Here is a 17,474-nt window from a genome sequence, read left to right as displayed (position 1 = left end):
TCAAACCCATTTTAAGATGTTGTGATTCCTGACAGTGCCTTAGAACTCAGGCACAGCGCTGGTTTTAAAGATTCTCCACCTCCCAGAGAAGGAGGAGGCACAGAGGGGGCAAAGGATGAGTGAGGTGAACACACAGACACAAGAGAGGACCAGGAGTTTTATTTGAACACAGTAAGGGGAGTACAGCAGCAGAACTCCTTGAGTCCATCTGGCTTCACATGGTATCAGTTGGTGGCTCGGGGTTGTTCCATCAGGAATCCATGCCCAGTTTCAGGAGGCTGAATCCATCCCTGCAGTGCCTGTTGCCACCCCAGGCTGGCTCCTGCTGCTGAGCTGCTCAGTTCTCATACTTGTGCTTGATGTGCTTCCACAGTTTCTGCGTGCAAAACAAGCAGGGGGAAAAAAAAAAATCAAGATGTCTGAGGCAGCTTATAGTGGGGTTTGAATAACAGAACCCAAAATGCAAATTATCCTACTGGGGAGGTGGGGATGGAGTCCTGTACTGGATCTGGGGGACACAGGGATACACATGGGGACTCCTGGCTTCTAATGTGGACAGGGAGAAAGTGCAGAGATTCCCCTTCCCCTGTTCTGCTCTGGATTAGTGGCCCAGAGACACTGCCTCGAACTCCCACCCACACTGGAGAGGGCAGTTCTGCTCCTGCACATAAGGGATGCACAGAACACTCATGGAATGGGTTGGAATGGACCCTAAAGCTCATCCAGTGCCACCCCTGCCATGGCAGGGACACCTCCCACTGTCCCAGGCTGCTCCAGCCCCAGTGTCCAGCCTGGCCTTGGGCACTGCCAGGGATCCAGGGGCAGCCACAGCTGCTCTGGGCACCCTGTGCCAGGGCCTGCCCACCCTGCCAGGGAACAATTCCCGATATCCCATCCATCCCTGCCTTCTGGCACTGGGAAGCCATTCCCGCTTTTCCTGTCACTTCAGGTTCTTGTCCAAAATCTTTTTCTCATCTCCTGGAGCCTCTGTATGCCCTGAGGGGACTCCAAGGTCTCCCCAAGCCTGCCTCGCTATCCCGCAGTCATTATCCCGTCACTGCTGTACTTAGGAACCTAAGGACGCCTTGACCCCCAAGGTTCACGCTGGGGACACCCAAGGCCACCAGCCCTTATCCCCTTCCTGTGCCGCGGTCAGATGAGCCAAGCCGGGGCCTGCAGAGCACAAAGCAGTTCCTTATCCTCCTCCCGCTGCCCCTGCCTTGCACGGCCCTTCCCAGCGGCCAGAGAAGCCCAAGGACACCCCAAGCGCGGACCGCCGAGCGCCACGACAGCCGCGGAGCCCCTCGGGGGCGGCCGAGCCGCGCTGACCCTCAGCGAGCCCTGAGGCCGAGCCGCGGGCCCGGGGCTGCCGGGGCGGGGCCCAGCGGGACCGGCCTGACCTTCAGCGCTGGGCCCGCGCCCGGGCGGCCCCGGCCGCGCCTTACCCAGCCCTTACCCCTTCGTTGAGGTGCTCGAAGAGCGCGTCCGCGCCCTGGTCGAAGGCGCGCTCGAAGAGCACCGCGCCCAGCATGATGGACAGCGCGAACGTGGAGCTGCGGCGGAACAGCGACTCGTACACCCGCCGCAGCAGCACCATCTTGCCCGCGTGCTCTGCGCCTGCGCCGCGCCGCCAGGGCTGCTGGGGGATGTAGGCGGTGCTCCGTTATTTATACGGAGTGCGCGTGCCCGTGGGGCATGCTGGGAGTTGTAGGCTGCGCTTTGTGCCGTTTGCGACCTGCGCATGCGCCGTTGCCGTAAGGTGTTGTGGGAGTTGTAGGCAGCGCTGCGCGGGCCTGGCCAGAGGTGAGTGTGGCGGGGGTACCGGGCGGCCCTGTGAGGGGTCCCGGTGAGGCTCCGCTCGTCCCGTCCCTCCCGCTTTGTCCTCAGCGGCCTCCGCTGGGCAGCCCCGGGGCTGTGCGGTGAAACCGGCCCGGCCGGGGCTGGGGCGGGACCCAGGCGGGGCTGGGGCCGGGGGGCGGCGGGGCGGGAGGGCTGAGGGGGCAGAGACACCCCTGCCCTGCCCTGCCCTGCCCTCCCTGCCCGGGTGTGACAGGGGCAGGAAGGAGGCTGCGGTCACTGCCCTCAGCTGACCCCCGGAAGGTGGGTGGGACGCGATTTGGGGTGGTTTTTGGGGTGTTTTCTGCAGTTTGGGGTTGCAAAAGGAGATTGGTGTCAGTGTCGGGGGAGTGGGAGAGGGTTATGGGGCTCATGAATCCTGGAACGGTTGGGTTGGAGGGGACCTGAAGCCCATCCAGTGCCACCCCTGCCGTGGCAGGGACACCTCCCACTGTCCCAGGCTGCTCCCAGCCCCAGTGTCCAGCCTGGCCTTGGGCACTGCCAGGGATCCAGAGGCAGCCTGTGCCAGGGCCAGAGGTAAATTTGGATTTAGGAAGGCAGAACACAGAGGGGCAGGACAAGGGAATCCTTACACTGAGGCTGTTTCCCCACAGGGCTGTTGCTAAACAAGTATCCATGAAGTTCCAGAGCAGGCCCTCAAGTGACTGTTCTTGCTCTGTTGTTTTGTCCCACCCGCTCAGAAGTAGCACAAGGTCTGGCTGCAGAGGAATTTCTCCTGATTTATTAATATTTTTTTTCCCTCATGCAATGACTGTGGGGACATGTGGGATTTTTCTGGGTTAAGACAAGACCTCTGCTTGTTCTGGATGCCTGGAAGGTGCCTGGCACATTCCTGTGTTGTGTTATCCCTTTGGAACCCCAGAATATCCTGAGCTGGAAGGGACCCACAGGATCATCCAGCCCAGACCCCCAACAACCCCACCCTGTCCATCCCTGGCAGTGCTGCCCAAAGGCTCCTGGAGCTCTGGCAGCCTCGGGGCCGTGCCCATTCCCTGGGCAGCCTGGGCAGTGCCAGCACCCTCTGGGGGAAGAACCTTGCCCTGAGCTCAGCCTGAGCTGCCCTGGCCCAGCTCCAGCCATGCCCTGGGTTCTGACTCTGGTCACCACAGAGCAGAGCTCAGAAAAACCTAATTTTTATTTTTCAAATGTAACTGCTCTGGATTATCTAACACAAATCCCTCAGCTGCCCATTAATTGCTGCCACCAGGATGGTTTGTGTGTGGTGGGATTGGTGTTGATCCCAAATCAAGCTCTGGATTCCCAGTGGAAGCTGTCCCCACCTGTGGCAGGGACTGGGATGAGATGAGCTTTAAGGTCCCTTCCAACCCAACCATTCCATGATTCTCTGACAGCACACAGGGAATGGCTCCCAGTGCCAGAGGGCAGGGCTGGATGGGATATTGGGAATTGGGAATTGTTCCCTGGCAGGGTGGGCAGGCCCTGGCACAGGGTGCCCACCCTGGATCCCTGGCAGTGCCCAAGGCCAGGCTGGACACTGGGGCTGGAGCAGCCTGGGGCAGTGGGAGGTGTCCCTGCCATGGCAGGGGTGGCACTGGATGGGCTTTAATGTCCCTCCAACCCAAACCATTCCATGATTCCATGTTTCCTCTGGGTGGAATGGAAAGCAGCATCTGTGCCTCTGCCATTGGGAAGGTGCTGGCAGACTCTGCTGCCATCCCAGGTCTCCCTGCAGATCTGGGCCCGTTTAAATTGGCAGCTGAGTATCAGCAGGCTGACACTTGGATTTAATTACCTCACGTCTGCCTGGGTATCCGAAGTGGCTGCAATGGCCCCGAGCCCGGGCTGTGGGACGGCAGGAATTGAGGTCAGGGCCCGGCAGCAGCTCCCGGGGCCGCTGTGGAGACACGGACACCGAGGAGTCTGTGCCCCTTCCCGGTCACCTTCCTGCCTCTGCCCGGGGAAACGCCCCCAGGGGCAGAGATAGAATCTGCAGCTGACAGAGCGCCGTGGAGAGCTCTGGCAGCAGCTGGAGCAGGGAAATGTGGCATGGGGATGGTGCCCAGGGTGTCTCAGCTAGAGTTGTCCCAGACTCCTCTCTGTCACCTTCGAGGTGCCTCACACCAGGGTGTTGCTCACCCAGCAGACACAGCACAGCATTGCTGTTACACTTTCATACAACATAAAGCCCTGGGTTGTTGGAGTTTTGTGTTTTTTTTTTTTTATTTTATTTTAATTTGCATTTATTCAGGAAGACTTTTAAGCTGGCACAAAGCCTGGCTGGAAGCATTTATGGCTGCGGTGGGCCCAGGTCTGAGTGCCCTGATTCAGTTGCAAATCGGGGGCTGGAGATGCTGAGTGGAAACGGCCAGGCTGAGGCAGCTCTTTGTAGAACAGCTACATTTACTTTATTCCATAATGACTGAGATGGATTTAATTAGGAGCCATCTCTGTTTTCAGCTGAATAATGCTCTTTGTTTACTGCTGGAGCCGTTTGGGGAGATGGAAATAGGCTGGTGCTGCTCAGAAGCAGCTTCTGACTCCTCTGGACTCACAGAGTGCTGGGAAGTGCTGCTGTTGCAGAGAGTTGGCATCCATGCAGTGGAATCCTTGAAAAGATGGGGATGAGTGTTGGGTGTAATCGCTGAAGGGGAAAGTCTCAGGGAGGATCTGATACCTCTCTAATTGCTTTTTACAATCCCTCCGTCCCCTGCAATGGGAATTGCTCAGAGAATTTGGGAGAATTTGGGAGCAGGCAGCTGTGGGATGTGGGATCTGGAGTCTGCAGGAGCTTTCTGCCCTGGTTGTTGGGGGAGGAGGGGGAAGGAGCTCCTGCAATTATTGCTGTTGGAGTGATGAAAGGGAAAGTTTGAAATACGATTTCAAAGGCTGGCTGCTGCTGGGCTTCCGCAGGCAGAATTCCCTGGGAGATCTCTGCAAACTTGTGTGGGACCACTGCAGAATCTCATTTGTTTTCCCTGTCTGCAGCATTCTCTTCTGCAGAGATGGAGTGCAGGAGCCAGCAGCTGAGACAGGGAGATTTCTGTGTCACCAGGAACTTTGGGAGACTATGGAATAGCATGTGGAACAGGGATTTTTCAGTGTTTAAAAGCTTTGTTCCCCCTGAATTCCAGCAGCTTCACCACAGTGCTGCAAACCTGCACAACTCAGGGATGCAAACCTGCAAAACTCAGGGATGCAGAGGATGAGGGAATTTGTGGCTCCATGCTCATTAAGCAGTGCTTGGGTTTGGATTCTTGGGCTGGAGGAGAAGATTTCAGACCTCAAGCCCTGCAGAGCTGGGTCAGGATCAGCCCAGGGCATGGGGGATTTGGGGTCCCAAGGAAGGAACCTCAAAGGGATTCCAGTTCACTTGGAATATCTGAACATTTTACCTTCAGTGTGGAGGTTTTCAATCCAATATTAAAAATCTCAGAAGGTTTTCCCATGGAATGCAGCTTTGCTTTAACTTGTGGTGTGAGGCCTCAGAGATTTGCAGGGGTTTGATTTTGAAGCACAGTTCCTGGGAGCAGGGGAGGGAGGGGAATGTGGTGCTGTGCTCCTGCTGGGATGGATGTCTGGCAGGAGGCTTGGCAGCCCTGCCTGAGCTGGGCACACCGGGCTCTGAGGGGTTTCCTGGTGCTCTGCTCTTCGTGCTGAGCCAGGGGAATCAGCCAGGGGGCTGTGATTGATTCTGGAGCCATTTTATTTATGAAATCTTTATTTCTTTGCTGGTCTCTGTGCCACTTTTTAAATGCATTCAGCTGTCAAAGTGTCAAAACGTGGAGAATTGCTTTAGGAGTTTATCTCCCAGTCCATCCATCTTTGCCATTCACCAGGTACCTCTGTATCCCTCAGGAGAGAGCTTGCAGCTCCTTCAGGGTGTTTGTTGCACCTCCAGCAGGGACATCTGATGGGGACAGGTGCCTGAAGGATAAAACACAAGCTGATCTCACCTGCACTGACAGTGGCAGGCCCAGCACAGGTGGGAGCTCCCAAATTCTCTTGTGATCTTAGTGCTGTACTCAGAGCAGACACACCTTGGTGCCCATAGGCTGGGGAGGATGAGGAGAGCAATCCATGGAAAAAACAGGTGGCTCAGTGGATTGTAGAAAATACATCATGTAGTGTTTGTAATGCAGCTGCCCACCAGGACAGGTGAGATCAGCTTCTGTTTTGAGGACAAAATGAGCTTCACTGAGTTTCTTCCTTACCTTCCAGAGGTGGACACTGGGGAGTTTCCTTTCTCTTTTGTATCAGCTTGTGGAGGTTGTGGTCAAAGGTCCCCAGGACCTCCAGCTCCTCCTGTTTGCACCTTGGGTGGTTTGTGCTGCACCTTGGGTGGTTTGTGTGCACCTTGGGTGGTTTGTGCTGCACCTTGGGTGGTTTGTGTGCACCTTGGGTGGTTTGTGCTGCACCTTGGGTGGTTTGTGTGCACCTTGGGTGGTTTGTGCTGCACCTTGGGTGGTTTGTGCTGCACCTTGGGTGGTTTGTGTGCACCTTGGGTGGTTTGTGCTGCACCTTGGAGGCTTTGTGCTGCACCTTGGGTGGTTTGTGCCGCACTTTGGAGGGTTTGTGCTGCACTTTGGAGGGTTTGTGCTGCACCTTGGGTGGTTTTGTGCTGCACCTTGGAGGGTTTGTGCTGCACCTTGGATGCTTTGTGCTGCACCTTCTCTGCAGCCTGTGGCTCTGTTTCCTGTGCTCTGAGCTCGGGGAAGGAAATCTTTCCAGCAGAGCTGTTGTTGCTTTGGGTGACAGAGATAAATGCAGATCAGGCCTTTTCTCCCATGTACAGGCAGCAGATCCTGCCCCAGCAGGCTGTGATGGACAAGGGTACAAACTGTTGGGTCTCACCTCTTTCTCTGCCTGCCAGCCCTGAGTGATTTGAGTTCCCCTCCTTTGGAAGCAGGCACTGTAAATCCTGGATCCTCCATTCCCATGGCTGGACGCCCAGGAGCTGCCTGATGACCCCAGGACTTGCTGATGCTGTTTTGCCAGGAGAGAGATGGGCAAAAGGTACTTCTGTGACTACTGTGACAGGTCCTTCCAGGACAACCTGCACAACAGGAAGAAACACCTCAATGGAGTGCAGCATCTGCGGGCCAAGAGAGTCTGGTACGACTTATTCCGAGGTGGGTGCTCCCAGCTTCTGCCACTGCCTTCCTGGGATGGATGGGGAGGATGAGGAAGAGAAAATAAATCAGCACTGATGGTTTAACACTCTGTGTGCCAGCAATTTGAGCATGTGATGCTGCTGGATCAGGCAGTCTCAGAGGTGAAACCCTCGTGTGTGGCTCTGACTTGTCTCAGCACACAGTTCCAGGTGTGTTGGTGCCAGCCTGAGGAGTGCAGTGGGAATGGGCTAAACTGGCTGTGAAACCATTGCCTGTGTGTCCCTCTGCTTCCTTCTGCTCCCTGACCAGTTTGGGACTGGACATGATGGGATTTTCTGTGCCAAGGATCTTTACCTGGGTTCATCCCTTGTCTCCCCAGATGCTGCTGCCATCCTGCAGGAAGAGCAAACCAAGAAACCTTGTCGGAAGTTTCTGCAAACAGGTGAGGAGGTCTGAGGTGGAAAGAAGTGCCTGGGCTCGAGCAGCTCCTTGCAGAGCCAGCCCAGGGCTGGAGGGAGGGGCTTGGGCCTGTGTCTGGCATCCAGGTGTGATGGAGCCTGGCTTTGCTTGCACAAGAACCTCCTCTGGGTGGTTCTCATGGGACTCTGGCTCTTCCTGGAATTATTAAAGTTGGAAAAGACCTTTAAGATCACCGAGTCCAAATGTCAGTACAGCACCACCATGTTCATCATTAAACCATGTCCCTAGGTGTCACATCCACAGACTTTTTTGAGCACTTCCAGGAGTGGTGACTTGGGCAGCCCATTCCAATGCTTTACAACCCATTCTGTGAAGAAATATTTCCTAATATCCAATCTAGAGAATTTTGAAACTGAATTTCCAACTCTCACTATTTCATTCCAGGACAGTGTGATTTTGGGTCCAACTGCAGATTTTCCCACATGACAGAGCAGGACCTGGAGAAGCTGAGTGCCCAGGTTCAAGGTGAGTCCTCCAACAAGGCAATGCCTGAGGGTCTCCTTGCAGGGGGAGTTGCTGCAGGGGGTGTGAGGGCTTGTGCAGGCTGTCATCCCTTGCTGCCTGCACAGAGCCAGCCAATCCCTCCTGCTTCCCAGTGCTGTGTGAGCCTGGAAGTGCTGCAGTTTGTCATATGCTCCCTGCTCTCAAGCTGCTGGCACAGACACAAACCTGGAGCTGAGCAGTGCTGCTACCACTTGGCAGCAAGAGTTTGGAGTGGCCTTCCTGAGCCCTCGGGGTTTTGTTCAGTCAGGGAATAAAAACTGTCAGCAGCAGAGGGCACTGGTACATCACATCCCCTTTAATTTATGGATTTGATTTCCCCCCACCTTGCTGCTATTACCAGGGAGCTGCTGCTGCCACCCGTGGGAAGAGCTGGTGGGAAAAGCTGTCCTGTGAAAGGGGTCCTGGATCCAGAAACAGCCTCTGCTTGGGTGGCTTTGGATGGAAGTGAAGTGTGGGCAGAGGGTGGATGGCAGCTGCTCCCTGCTGGGAGCCTGCAGAGCACTTCTGAACTCTCTCATTCTGGGACTACCATTCTTGGAGCTACTTTTCTTTTAGGGAAAAGAGGTGGTAGCTCTGTTTTCTCCACTGGAGTCATTACTTTAGTGGGTAAAGAAAATCACAGAATCACAGACTGGGCTGGGTGGGAAGGGATCTTAGAGCTCATCTCACTCCACCCCTGTCATGGGCAGGGACACCTTCCCCTAGACCAGGTTACTGCAAGCCCCATCCAGCCTGGCCTTGGACACTGCCAGGGAGTGTGAGTGAGGTGTTGGTGAGAACTTGTGGAATGGTTGAAATCCCCACTGGAGATCATCTAATCCTCACCATGCTGCAAGCAGGGTGAACTCAAGCAGGGTGCTCAGGGCTACATCCAGTGTGTTTCAAATATCTCAAAGCTGGGGACTCTGTGGGTGACCTCATCCAGTGTTTGACTAGGTTCATAAAAAAGTGTAATTTTTAAAATATTTCAATAGAAATTCCTGATGAAAATTCCCATATTTTGGGTTGTGCCCATTGTCTCAGTAGTGGGGAGCCCAGCAGTGGGTGCAGCACCCAGATCTGGTCTGACAGTGTGGAGCAGAGGAGGATTCCTTCCCCAGGCTGGTGTCCCAGTGCAGCCCAGCTTGGAGCAGCTCCTATGCTCAAGCTGGGTGCTCAGGGCCACATCCAGTGTGTTTCAAATATCTCAAGGCTGGAGACTCTGTGGATGACCTGATCCAGGGTTTGACTAGATTTATAATAAAAATGTGGAATTTTTTAAGTATTTAAATAGAAATTCCTGATGAAAATTCCCATATTTTGGGTTGTGCCCATTGTCTCCGTAGTGGGGAGCCCAGCAGTGGGTGCAGCACCCAGATCTGGTCTGACAGTGTGGAGCAGAGGAGGATTCCTTCCCCAGGCTGGTGTCCCAGTGCAGCCCAGCTTGGAGCAGCTCCCATGCCCACACCCTCTCTGCAGCCAGCTGTTGTTTTGCCTGGAGTCTGGCAAAGCCAGGCTGAGGTGTTGGAAGTGTGGGATGTGACAGGGGAGTGTGTGGGGCAGAGCCTCTCCTGGCCCTCCCAGGGATCCCGTTTAGGGAAGGAGAGCTCAGGGGGAGGCAGGCAGGCACACAGAGCTATTCCAGGTCGTGCTGAGTCAGGGAGAGCCCCCGAGGTGACTCTGAATCAATCTCTGAGCGCTGCTGGCAGTCAATAAAGCCACGGTGGGGAGGGAGTGCTCCAGCCCTTCCCACAGCCACCTTCCAGCCAGAGCCTGTGCCTGACCCCCTCTGCTGGGCTCCCCAGGGTGCACAGAGTGGCAGCACAGGCACCTCTGGCATTTCCAGGCGCTGGCTGCTCTGCAGGAGCAGTGGGAGCTCTCTGGAGCGGAGCAGGGAGGGCTGGCAGCTCCTCGGCGCTCGGGCAGCTTTCCTTGCCAATTACACTTGTTATTGAGTATTGACTTGTGTCAAATGGGTCGGTGTAAGTGCAGGATTGGCTGCTGAGAGCCAATTCCAGGGAGATTACTGGGAAACCTTGCATTTGTGCTCCTGAGTCAAACATTTCATTTACCAATTAGCCCTGAAGGAGCGATGGCCAGGGGACAGGGGGTGCTTGGTTGAAGAGTTCAGTCCTGCTCACCTCTCTCATGGTGAGGTTTCCTCCATCACACAGCTCTGATCAGACAGTTTGGAGGGATTTAGGGTAGGGGTAGGAAAAGGCTCAGCAGGATTTGGTGGAGGAGAGGGACAGCCTGTAACAGACAGGATGGAAGGAGCAGACACTGTCATGAGGACATCCCAGCACTCCTCCAGCTGCCAAAGCACCCTTGTCTCAGGTGCTGGGGGGAGGGCAGAGTTGAGGGCAAGCTTGTAGTGGCAGGGTGTGTAATTCACACAGGATCCTCCATCAGTAATATCCCACATGCATTCCCACTCAGGATCTCTGAGCCATGAGCCAGCAGGATTGGAGCAATCTGGACCAGGCTGCCTCTCACTGACCCAGCTGGGAGATTTTGGCAGCTTTGGAGCCAAAGGTTATCAAGGATTTGAGATGAGCTGAGAGGCTGGAAGCTCCAGAGCTTTCCCAAGCCTGGGGGGACCCTGCTGGGGGTGGCCAGGCTGGTGGGGGATGCTTTCCTGGTGGGCCCACAGTGCTGCTTAACCCCCTTTCCTCAGCTCTGGTGCAGGCAAAGCCTTGTCTGACTTTTTTTTAACCCATCTAAACCGTGATGACACTTTTTTTATCATGTAAATATTGAACCTGTCCCTGAGTCCCTGTGAGTATTTGGCATTGGTAGCTCTGTGTCCGTGAACTCACCTTGATAATGAAGTATTTTTATCACAGCCAAAGGAAACGTAACATTATCCTTAACATTTGGCCCTTTTAATGCTGGGAGTTCACCCTGTAGTTTGTGTAAGTTTTGTGGGTTAAGTAGGAAAATTTCTGGATGATTCCATGTTCTAGAACAGCTTGGAGCCTGGCCTACTTTGGCATCAGCATCTCTGCACCCTGTAGAATATCCTCATCAAGAAGCAACAGTTTACACCTTCAGCAGGGAGGGAGCTCATATTCCCAGCTGTTCCCCCATCAAAGCATTAGCCTTCTGCATCTGCTGCATCATTCATCAGCCAGACACTTGCAGGCTGTCATTTTAAGTACAGTCATGTCAGGAAAAGTCACTGTCAAATTGCCATCTCCTTGCTCAGAGTTATTGGCTCCCCGCTAATCCGTGTCCCTGGTGCAGGCAGGATCGACCTGCCTGGGCTCTGGTGGCTCTAACCAGAGGAGGGCACAGCTGGGGAGGGTTTGCAGGGTGTCCATGAGGTTGCAGGGGTCTGAGGGCCCTGCTGGGGTGGCTGGAGTTCACTGGTTTAACTGGGCAGGGAGCAGGAGTGCTCACCCTGGGCTGCAGGGCTGTCACTTGTTTGGCTGCTCTGATTGCAGGGGCTCCTCCGCCTCATCTCAGCCTGCTCTGGTGCTGGTCTTGTGCTCTGGAGGAGCTGGGCTTCCACATCATCCACCAGGGAGGCAGCTGAGGGATTTCGTGTGCATCTCTTTGCTGGTGGGAGCTGAGGGATTCCCTGTGCATTGCCTTGCTGGGTGACCCCCAGCAAATATTGGCAGGTTCCATCTCACACAGCAGTGCCTTTGTTGAGAATAAAACCCATGAGGAGAGAAGATAAATGTGGACCCTGCTCTGGCATCATTAGAGGCACTTCACAACTGCAGATGCTCTTTCAATTGGCTGTAATCAGACTTGAAGCAAACATCACAGTGAGGAGGAGGAGGAAGGGGGAAGCACCTTCACATCTGTCCAGCTGCACAGGCATGTGTGTGGAGCAAGGGCTGGTAAAGACCTTCCAGAGCTGCTTCTTGGAATAGCTGTTGGCATTCAGGGAGTATTTCCAGTATCAGGGTGCATTTGGTGGTCCCTGGATGGGATGTGTGTGCTCCTGAGGGACATGGACATCATCAAGGTGGGCAGAGCTGGAGACCTGCCTGTCCCTGCTGCCACATTTCTGAGCCCGAGGTTTGGGCTGCTCTGGAGCAGCAGCTCTGGAGCTGTGAGAGCAGGGAGACAGCTGGATGTCTTTCTGATGTGGATATCTGGGGCCTTATTTGGGGCAGTGCAAATCCAGAGTGGATCCACAGCATCCAGTGAACTTTTCTGGCTGGGACCATGAGTTGTGGCTACTCCATTCCTGCTGTGGTACCTTGGAGCTCCCTGCTCTGAACAGAGAAGCTTGGACTGCTCATGCTCTGTTCTCTGTTGGGGCTGGGAGCTGGATGAAGAGGAAATCACAGTGGTACAGAGAGGTGGGAGAGATTCTCCATGATTTTCTTCCCTGCCCCATTGAAGCTTCTCACAGACACTCCTTGTCTGTCCCCTTGCTGAGGTGGGATGTGCTCAGGAGGTGGAAGAACATGGAACAAAGGGAAATAAGGTGCTCAAGGTTGCCAGATGAGTCTAACCCTGAGTGTGAGCATTGCCCAGCTCTCCAGGCTGAGCTTCTTGCCTGCCCATCTCCCCACCTGGCCAGCTGGTTGAGCTGACCCCAGGTAGCTCTGATCCCTGGGAACAGCTGTGAGAGACTGGGACATTGCTGTCCCAACCTTCTCACTGGGCTCAGAGCAGCAGCCAGACCCCAGCAGGCTTTCTGTGGTGGCACTGGGCACATTGTCACTCCAGCCAGCAGCAGCAGCTGAAAAGGCTGGATGACAAATTATCCATCTGGCTGCTCATTGTGTAGCACATCCCTGCCATCCTGATTTAGTATTCAACAGGCAGATGAATAATTGGTTGCCACCAGTAGGATGAAGTGATCCTTCACTCTGCCCAAGCACTATTAATTTCACACTCTGTCTGCAAAGGTATAATATTTTCCTTAAAGCATGTGACACAGGGTGGGTGGGTGTGGAGCAGGCTCCTGAGGGGCATGGCTGCAGGTGCCTTGATCCCTAAATGGGATCAAGGGTCCCCCAGAGGGATGGATGAGCAGGGCTAAGGGAATGACATGCAGCTGCCTCTGCTTCCTTTTTATTGTCACCAGTATTTGGGTTTCTGAGTTCCCTGCTCTGTTAGGTGGGAAGTTCCGCCTAGGCTGGGATCACTGGGAGTGTGTCCTCACCCTGATGTGCTGGCAGGAGTGTGGCTGTGTCAGGACTCCTGCTAGCCCTGTCCAGCAGCAGCTCCCTCCTGCAGCTGGGGACACTGGGGAGCTTTGCTAACTGGGCAGCTGTGGGTTTGTGCTGCGCTGGCTCTGTGCCCTCCTCCCCAGAGGGTGCCTGTGGCCATCTGCCCACACAGCCCTTCCAGAGTGATTGGAGGGGTTGAAATCTTGATTCAGTAAACAGCAGAGGTTTCCTACTGGTTTCCTTCCTCATTCCTACCCACCATGAGAAACAGAACAAGGAGTAATGGGTTCAGACTGAAAGAGGGGACATTTAGGTTAGGTATAGGTTGGAGTCAATGATCTCTCTTGAACCTGATTGATTCTGTAATTCTGTGATTTATGGAAGAAATCCTTCCCTCTGATGGAATGAGGGTGCCCAGAGAAGCTGTGGCTGCCCCTGGATCCCTGGCAGTGTCCAAGGCCAGGTTGGACAGGGCTGGGAGCAGTCTGGGACAGTGGAAGGTGTTCCTGCCCATGGCAGGGGTGGGACAGGATGAGCTTTGAGATGACTTCCAACCAAACCATTCAGTCGTTCTAAATACAAGAACTTGTCCCCTGGTTCTCTCTGCCCTGGTTCTGCCCCTGGGCTGGTGACAGCTCTGCCTGGGCTGAGCAGGGGCTGGGGACACATCAGGCAGGGAGCTCCTTAAGCAGCCCTGACAGCAGCTCTGGGATGTGTCTGCTGCCGGGAACACGCACCCGGAACCGTTCACACTCCCCGGGCTGCCAAGGCTGCATCAATCCCAACACTGTCCCTGTCATTTCCACCTAACAGGGCAGGGGTGGCAACGTTGCTGCTGCCACTTGGAGGGACACAGCTCTGGAAACAGCTCAGGGCAAGCTGAGGCTGTTCCAGGAAAGGATGAGGGTGATCTGCCCCAGGGGGAGATGTCAGACTCCCCTCAGTGCCCAAACTGCCACCGTGCTGGTTTGGCTCTTGTCCCCTGCTCTGCCTGGCTGCAGCTGTCACCAGGCATCAGATGGCAGGAGGGCACAGGAGGAGGAGGAGGGGCTGCCCAGGCATGGTGCACACTCTCCACCCTGTGAAACTGCAGGGTAATGAGCAGCAGGTTTAATGGAGTGAAAGGACAGGGGTCTGGTGGCCCTTTCTCTCATGGCCCTCCCTCTGATCCAGCCCTTTCTGATCTCAATCTTTCTCTCAAGCAGGAGAGAAGAGGCTGAAGGAGCTGCAGAGGGAGGGAGCAGATATCCCACCGGGCACCATCGAGGACTGGCTGGACAAGAGAGCCCAGAGGCTGAGTGCAGCTCAGAGCAGCAGGTACTGGGTGCTGGGGATATCCAGGTGTGGATGCAAGGGGGATCCCACAGGAGGGCTGGGATAGAGGAGGGTGTAGGGCATCAGAGCTCCCAACACCCCCAGGCAGCACTCATGGGGGGCCTGTGTGTGGGTGCAGCCCTGCCTGCCCCACCAGGGATGTGTGCACAGGGGACACTTTAGGAACAAGGCACAGCAGAGAGCTGCCCTTGCTCTGTGCAGGGCTCACAGACACACCTGGAAGGACAGAGCTGCTGCTGTGCTGGCTCATTACTGCCCAGGGTTCAGTGTCAGGAGCCTGCTTTCATCTGTTGACAGCTCCCCCATGCCCTGCCTGGCAGGGAGGGTGGAATTGGCTCCTCCTCACAGGATCCATTCAGAGTGGGGCACTGCTGTTTCCTCGCTCACCTGACTGTGCCGCAGGCTTAATGGGATGACATTTGGGCACGTGCCAAATCTCTCTTCTGTTCTTTCTCTGTTTGTTCCCGTCCTCTCCGTGTTTGGACTGGGCAGGAGCTTCCTCCTGGTGCTTGTCTGAGCTTGTTGCTCTGGGATTGTTCTGTCCCTCAGCTCGGCTGCCCTTGGCCTTGCAGAGGTGCCCACATTCCTGTCCCCTGCACTTCACTTGCCCCATTTCGTTTGTCCTGCCTGTGAATCCCTGGAACATGGGATAGATCAGCTCTTATAGAAGATAGCCATCACTATTCTCAGAGGAATTTCCAGACCTTTAAAACTACTTGGTCACACCCAGAGGAATGTTCAGACCTTCAGAAATGGGTCTGTGCTGCCTCCATAGATGCACAAAACAAATTTCCAGGATTGTTGCTCTTTTCCCAGCCTCCCTCTCCCTGCAGGCTCAGAAACCATCTGCTACAGGAATTAAACACCAACTATTGGAACTTCCCTTCCTCTCTCCAGCCTTGCCAACACCTCTCCCAATCATCTTTGTGCTCCCCTTGTGCCCTTCAGCCCCACATTTCATGGGATTGATTTTTACTGATTTCCAAAGGAAATGGTAGAGAATGGATTTCCATTAGAAAAGGGTCCAAAGCCTCAAAGCTTCTGAGATGCCACAAGTTCCATGAGTGTGAAAAAGGGTGGGTAGAGGAGAGGGATCCCATTAACACCTTCAGAAAGGAAATATTCCTGACCTTGCTGGCCGCTGGAGAATCCCTGTGGGACAGCCATTGAAAATGCTCCAGCTGTAGGTAAACCTTTGATAGAGCACTTGTAACTCATGAGACCCCAGGGAATTGAGTACCCAGGCAGCATCCTGGCTATTGATCAGTCCTGCTGCTCAGGAAATGCTCATTAGGTGATGGCTCAACCTTGCAGCATTCCCCATGCTCCACATCCACCGTGTGCCTGAGCCACACTGCTGGGGGGAGTGACACCAAATATCCCTGCCCAGAGGGGCTGGTGTGTGTCCTCATGGTCCTGCCTCATCCTGGGCTCTGGAGAATCCCCCCTGAGGGGATAAAACCTTGAGCCAAGTGACTTTGCTCTGTGTTAGCTGCCTGGAAAACGCTCCTGGAAAACTACTCCTGTAGCTGGCTCTGGGCCACGGCCCCGCAGGGAGAGGAGGGTGCTGCTTCTCCCCGGGGTTATGTAAAGGAGTTTGATTAGATTTCTTCTGGCATAACAATTAAAAAGATTCATCAGGATCGGAGGTAGAGGCCTGAGAGGCTGCAAGGTTGCTGTCAGGGCTTGTGTGAGAGAACAAATGAGCTTCCTGCACTTGGGAATTAATGGAAAAGGTAGGTTTCCCATGAATTTAAACGTGCCCCGGTCAAACTGGAGGCAAGGGACAGATGGTTCTTGCTCCTGCATTCTTCATCCCAGTGTGGTGTTTGCAGCAGCCTCGAGCAGTAAAGCTGAGGAGAGGGGCAGGGACAGAGTGATTCCCAGGCTGTGGGGTGAGGGAGAAGCCTCTTCCCTCTGAAGGGTCCTCTGGTGCACACACCCCGCTGCTTTGGCAGCTCCTCCGTTTCCGAGGGGTCCTTGTCCTTTGGGAAGTGCACAGCTGGCTTGGGATTTGGGCTGCTCGGAAAGAAACATCTGCTGGGTTTGTTTGTTCTCCCAGCTCAGCTGTGTGAGGAGTGGGGATGGAGGGGCTGGGAGCAGCCCTGCTCCCTGCACCTGGCAGCTGTGCCTGCTGAGCCCCTCTCAGGGGGCTCTGCTGCTCCCCCCAGCCCAGACCCCTCACCTCAGTGATCCCACCTCAGTTTTCACTGGCACACACTGTGTTAGGCTGCCTGGATATGCTGGGAATGGTCACAAACTGTTCTGGTGCTGGATTTGGGATAGGAGGGGTGAATGAACCCATTTGGTGATAGCCAAACCCCTCCTCTGCTGGCCCCTTCTCTTTGGGGGCTGCTGGAGGGGGCACAGGGAAGCCCAGCCCCAGCCTGGCCTTGGTGTCAGACAGACACACTGCTTCTCACCTCATCCCTCTCCATCTCCCCTCACAGTGCTCTTCTTGAGAAACCAGCACCATTCCAGTACCCTCTGGGCTGGCCACCAGTGCAGGAGCTGCCCCCATCCCTGCAGGCCCCCCTGCCCGGGGGGTGGCCAGTGCCCCCCAACCTGCAGTGGGGCTGAGGCACCCCAGAGCCTGCCTGGGGCTGCCTCTGGGAAAGGGACAGGATTATTTATACACGTTTTTATTTCAATAAACCCTCCTCCTGCCTGTTGCAGCCTCCGTGTGTCGTGTTTGTGTTCCTGCTGGCCTGGCAGCCTCCCGTGGGCTGAGCCACTCCCCTGGCTCTGGAATGGGGATCTGTGCTCAGCACAGCTCCAGCCCTGCACAGGGGCTGTCTGTGGTCACCTGGAGCTGGCATTCCCCAGTTCCTGGTGGGATTCATCCCCTCAGATCACTGCTGGCTCTGTGCTGGGCTCTGTGATCCAGGCTGGAGCAGGACCCAGGCTTTTAGAACTGATGTTTCGTTTCCTCGTGTGTTGGTGCCGTGTTTGTCCCTGATAAATTCAGGGTGGGACCTGCCTGGGTCCAGGGGCTGGAGCTCCCAATGGAGAGCCTGGGGAGCTTCCCTCAGCCCTGCTGCTGCTGTGCTGGAGGTGAGGGGCAAGGAGGGAAAATATCCCAAGGTTTCTCCACAGAGAGACTTTGATC

General features: G+C 55.2%; 2 protein-coding genes across 4 annotated transcripts; one reads left to right on the top strand and one right to left on the bottom strand.

Annotated features, from left to right (window-relative positions):
* Positions 1 to 139: 139 nt before the first annotated feature.
* LOC132081264 (cytochrome b-c1 complex subunit 9) lies at positions 140 to 1,663 on the bottom strand. Its single transcript, XM_059484871.1, has 2 exons — positions 1,457 to 1,663; positions 140 to 376 (listed from the first exon to the last, which is right to left on the bottom strand). Exons 1-2 carry the CDS (start codon positions 1,595 to 1,597, stop codon positions 338 to 340), a joined length of 180 nt encoding a protein of 59 aa, XP_059340854.1. The 5' UTR covers positions 1,598 to 1,663; the 3' UTR covers positions 140 to 337.
* A 37-nt stretch (positions 1,664 to 1,700) lies between these two features.
* On the top strand, positions 1,701 to 17,040 carry ZMAT5 (zinc finger matrin-type 5). Of its 3 annotated transcripts, none has more exons than XM_059484869.1 (6): positions 1,701 to 1,803; positions 6,722 to 6,947; positions 7,309 to 7,371; positions 7,794 to 7,874; positions 14,236 to 14,347; positions 16,816 to 17,040. In XM_059484869.1, exons 2-6 carry the CDS (start codon positions 6,821 to 6,823, stop codon positions 16,943 to 16,945), a joined length of 513 nt encoding a protein of 170 aa, XP_059340852.1. In that variant the 5' UTR covers positions 1,701 to 1,803; positions 6,722 to 6,820; the 3' UTR covers positions 16,946 to 17,040. The 3 variants fall into 3 exon arrangements, with proteins under 3 accessions (XP_059340852.1, XP_059340851.1, XP_059340853.1); XM_059484868.1 differs by having other exon boundaries at positions 1,706 to 1,803; positions 6,725 to 6,947; XM_059484870.1 differs by lacking the exon at positions 1,701 to 1,803 and adding an exon at positions 1,870 to 2,100 and having other exon boundaries at positions 6,725 to 6,947.
* Positions 17,041 to 17,474: the final 434 nt, after the last annotated feature.

Source organism: Ammospiza nelsoni, chromosome 18 (assembly GCF_027579445.1).
Source record: "Ammospiza nelsoni isolate bAmmNel1 chromosome 18, bAmmNel1.pri, whole genome shotgun sequence".
NCBI lineage: Eukaryota > Metazoa > Chordata > Aves > Passeriformes > Passerellidae > Ammospiza > Ammospiza nelsoni.
This window is presented reverse-complemented; position numbering and strand designations above follow the sequence as displayed.